The sequence below is a fragment of the Atta colombica genome, unplaced genomic scaffold (assembly GCF_001594045.1).
Source record: "Atta colombica isolate Treedump-2 unplaced genomic scaffold, Acol1.0 scaffold189, whole genome shotgun sequence".
Classification (NCBI taxonomy): Eukaryota; Metazoa; Arthropoda; class Insecta; order Hymenoptera; family Formicidae; genus Atta; species Atta colombica.
The window spans coordinates 1,952,595-1,957,116 of record NW_017259281.1 but is presented as its reverse complement, the minus strand read 5'-3'; the positions used below and the strand labels follow the sequence as shown (position 1 = coordinate 1,957,116).

The 4,522-nt window shown below is 38.1% G+C and overlaps 2 protein-coding genes across 2 annotated transcripts in view; one reads left to right on the top strand and one right to left on the bottom strand.

The window, feature by feature from the left end:
- Positions 1 to 217: 217 nt before the first annotated feature.
- Positions 218 to 607, bottom strand: LOC108686755. Its single transcript, XM_018192205.1, has one exon. The coding sequence runs from the start codon at positions 605 to 607 to the stop codon at positions 218 to 220; it is 390 nt and encodes a 129-aa protein (XP_018047694.1).
- A 1,374-nt stretch (positions 608 to 1,981) lies between these two features.
- Positions 1,982 to 4,522, top strand: part of LOC108686783 (rho guanine nucleotide exchange factor 17) — a 56,938-nt gene continuing 54,397 nt past the window's right edge. The window contains exon 1 of the mRNA XM_018192248.1: positions 1,982 to 2,058. The gene's annotated coding sequence lies outside the window, so the exon portion shown is untranslated. The remainder of the gene's footprint in view (positions 2,059 to 4,522) is intronic.

The following is a 4,522-nucleotide window of genomic DNA, read 5'->3' as shown; positions in this document are numbered from 1 at the left end:
TATCAATTAAAAAATAATTGAATATCAAACCATAAAATAAATAAAAGTTCAGAACAATAAACATAAAAACAGAATATAAACAGAATAAAAATAAAATCGGTATATAAATTAATATTATTGTAAAACTATTATTGTTAATGTTTATTGTTAAAGGCATGGTCGGCAAGGAAAATCTCGGCCGACCGCAGCTCGGCAGCCACCTTTCGCCAAGGGAAAGTTAGCACGAAGGGAGCATAGGAGCCCCTCCGGTCAGATTAGGCCCCGTCGGGCCCCTCTCGCTCACGCTCCGCGCCGTCGAAGCCGTTCCTTCGTGCCGGTTTGTGCTGTCGGATCCGCCTTGCCTCGTGCATACACGCCATGGTCTCTCGCGTCGAATCGGGCCAGCTTCATCGTGGTACCCAGCTGGATCTGGACAGCTATTTGTCGGTCCCGTCGTCGACACTTGCGAAACGAAGCAGAGTCGAAGCGGTGCCTCGGCGCGGCGCGTTCTCGCGCGTCGTGTCATCGTCGTTGTCGTCGTCGTCGCCGTCATCGTGAACAACCGACCGAACCAAGCCGAGCGTGGACTCTTCGTGTATTTTCTGATGTAACCCCCTTCTCCCTGCATCCGTGAAACCGCATCGCGGCCGTCTTATATCGCTGCGATTACGCACACATGCTCGAGAGTCGCGCCGAGCGGTCCCAACATTCGCGATCCCGTAGATCGCCCGCGATCGCCTGCGACGCGTCCTCGCGCGCGCGTCGCGAGTCTGCCACCGGGACCGATCCACGCTGATCGAGATCGGAATCGATTTCGAGAGTGTGCCTTTTGTGCGCGGCCCTCATCTTCTTCTACGAAGAGAAGGACGGGAATCTGTGAAATCTGTGGGTTTTGTGAATATGGGGGATTCAGATACAGATAGCAAGTGTTCGATAAATTGCACAAAAAGTGAGTTTTATATCAGTAATTAGGAATCAAATTTTGTTGTAAATTTTACGTAGTATCGATTTTTCTCTTCTTTGTTGAAAGTTGACTATTATGCTAAATTTTAAAGTGGAGAAATTTCTTAAATTAAATTTTTTACACATTGAAAGCAGGAAATAAACGAGTGAGACAAATGTTGATTGATTGAAAATTTTTCAGTTCACTGACTTTGCGTGTTAAATGATTCCTCTTTTAGATGATTGTAAGAAAAAGACGTATGAGAGTCTATCGGCGGGAATGAAGTGAAGTGGAAGGTATCTGCGATTTGTATCGTGCGAAACCATTCTCGGTATCGCGGAACGAAAAGAGATTACTTCGATATGTGAATCATAATCGCAGTTAGTAATTTACGCGGAGCATCGTTTCTTTCTAACTTGGAGACACACGCAAAGTCCTCGCAAATTAAACTTCCAATACAGTTCAGATTGAATCGCCCTGCGAATTTAACGTTTCATTAAATTGCATCCATGAAGTAAAAAAATTATCGCGTTTATCGCGAACGTAATTCACGGATTCTTTCTCGATAGGTGCCGGACTCGTAGCAGCGCAATCAGATGATAAACCGGAAAGAAGCGGTCCAAGGCAAATAAAAAAGTTAAAATAATGTTAATTTAACATCATATTAACCAAATTTGTGTTATTTTTTTTGTCATGATTCGATTAATGTGATATTATTTTAACTTTCTCGTTCTCCTTGGGGGTCCAAAGGTAGAATCAGGAAGAAGTAAAGTATCTAGATTTGTAGAACGGTTGCGTTGTGTTGATGTGTGCCACGGATATACGTTGTGCCAGTGCGCGCAGTTGAGTAAGATCGACGCGGTGATTTGACTGGATCTCTCCTTCGTGATCGGGATCGAGATCACTGATTTTCCTGAGCGACCAACGCAAACGTCGCGGTGAGTGCGCGTGCACGCGGTGAACGCCGGAGTATCAACGAAAATCCGCGAGTCTCCAAGTGCTCGGTTGCTGACGATTACATTTCATCGGTGGATTTCTGATCATGGATGTGCGTGCTGTCACTCAACGATTACTGATTTTCTCAGGTGGAATTGCGCGCAGGGCACTGGCGAAAGTATTTTCGATCGTCTGCAGAAGTAAGTCTATTGTTAATCTACATTGAAAGAAAAAATTGGCTGTTGCACCAAACTAGATGCACAAATTAAAATATTACCGGATAACATTTTTAATTGGTTGCAGCAACTAATTTTTGATTGCATAGCCTATCCGCAATGAGAATATAGAGATTACGATAGACTAACGTAACCAAAATTAGCTCTTGCAACTAATTAAAAATGCTATGACATATTCAGTCAATCTTTCCTTTCAGTGTACAACTAGTAAAACCTTGCGTTGTGCCGGAATGTGTGAATGTCGGACACGAGATACGGTTCAAAGATCACGGAATGTGATAATCCTATAATTTTATGGATGTTACATGAGTTAGATTCTGAGAATTCGGAAAATAGCTGAGACTTTTACGTAGGATGAAACGTGAGAGATTAAGAGATGATGTGATCTTTGTATTCTAATAAAATCAACTATATTTGACTATTCTAATATCAAAATTGTAGATTTTTATAAATTCTGAGATGCCAATAGAATTAATTAAAATGCAAAAATCAAAGAATTTATCAATATGGAGAGAAATGTAAAGTAATATACGCTAGTAGAATTCTAGTAAATTTTATGAAAATGGCATGTCCATAGAAGGATAGGCGCTCACTTATGTAAAATTTATTTTACTTTTCGAGTAAATAAGCAATCGACGTATTCTAAAGTACTTTTTACATAGTACTTTTTATAAAGTAAATTTTGAGAATTGTTCGCGCTTGAGAATAATATAAGTTACTTTACTAAGGTAATAATCTTAAATGGATTTATAAATGTATTTTTTATTTTACATTTCTTTTATTCGGTATTTTTTACTTTGAGGCAACTAAAGTTTGTCATAAATTCAGCAAAAATAGCCGGAATATTTTTACTAAAGTTTTTTACTAAACTTATAAGATTATCCATTTTTCTTCTAAAGTAAAATTTTTACGTTTATACATTATGTTAATACATACGATCTGAATTTTTTTCTTAGATATATATTTTTAAAATCAAATTTAATGTAAAAATCAAATGTAAATGAGTATAATTTTGATCTTATATTCATATTAAATTCAATTTTTATCTTAAACAAATTTTGGAAATCTTTCCTTTTTCAGAATACATTTAGCATGAAATTTTCAAAGATAAAATATTCTTTAAGTTTTTGCTTTATACATTATAGCTATTTATACGTTTAGACTTAAAATATTTATACGTTTAGACTTAAAATAATACGAGTTTTAAGTGAGCGAAAGAATAATTATTAAACAATATTAAGTGAAAATTGGTAATTATTAAAATTTATTACTACAAACAATCAATAAAAATTCGCTTCTTCCTGTCGATGTTCTCTTGCTTTTGCATTGCAATGCGCGCTTTCTTAGCCCTGAAATCGAGCGCGGCGGGGCGCGACACGACGTTCGCCGGTGCGTCCTTGATTTTCGCTCGATTAGTATCCGCGCGCGGCGGATCGCCCGTTATTGAAGAAGGAAAAAGTATCGGACGTCGTTCCGGTTGGTCGTTTCGGTTCAACGGCCCTTGCTGAAACGGCTTGAACCAGAGGCGACTGCACGCGTTCGTCCAAGCTCGAGCGCGTGCGATGCACAATACCGATTCTTTCCACGTTGCGACGAGTGGAGCAGCGCGGCTTCCGGGATTGTCTGGGATCATCGGTGAACTTTCACCGATTGACAAAAAATCGCGATGTTTTCTGCTCGAACAACGTTACGAGACGAGCGAATGTTATATTCATAAATGCCGACGCGACCCTCTCCCATTGTCTTCATATCCACGATCTATGATATTTTTCTCTTCTCTTCCTCTGATTCCAGGAATGAATTTTTATTTATTAACTAATTACACTTACCAAAGGTTATTGCTATTTCCGCATCGATATTTTTTTCGTATATTTTCATTTGCTTCAATTGTTTTTAATAAGATTCCGAATAAATTAATGATATATTTAATTATATCTAATTTCACACATACACACACAATCGCTGTACAATACCAAGTTAATTCAGAAATATATTTGCAGAATTTTTAGTGCTTGCTTAAAAAAGAGCAAATGTTTAGTGAACATTTGCTCTTTTTTTATTATCAAAGTCTATAATGCTATGAAGTGTGAAGTGCGAATCGTTTCAAGAAACGAGAGAGCAAACAAGAAGAAATTCCATTGCCTTCTTACAGTTGATTATACAAATGGCGCAAATTTTATTTTTTTACTAAGTTTATTGTATCCGTAGTTACGTAAGCGTCTAAGGAATTTCGCGCACAAACGCAGTAATCAGGTTCAACACCTGATATCCACACTTGTATTAAAACAGCTGCGAACATGTACAACTCAGATTTCCTTCATTGCAATTCTCGTCTTTCTAATCAGAAACAATCGTAAATCTTGTGTTTTATTACGGCAATTATACAACAAACTTTTATTATTAATACCGGCAACTAAATGTCAAAATA

Excerpts from the sequence above, each read along its gene's own strand:
- LOC108686755 (XM_018192205.1), bottom strand. The coding sequence starts at position 607 with ATGCAGGGAGAAGGGGGTTACATCAGAAAATACACGAAGAGTCCACGC.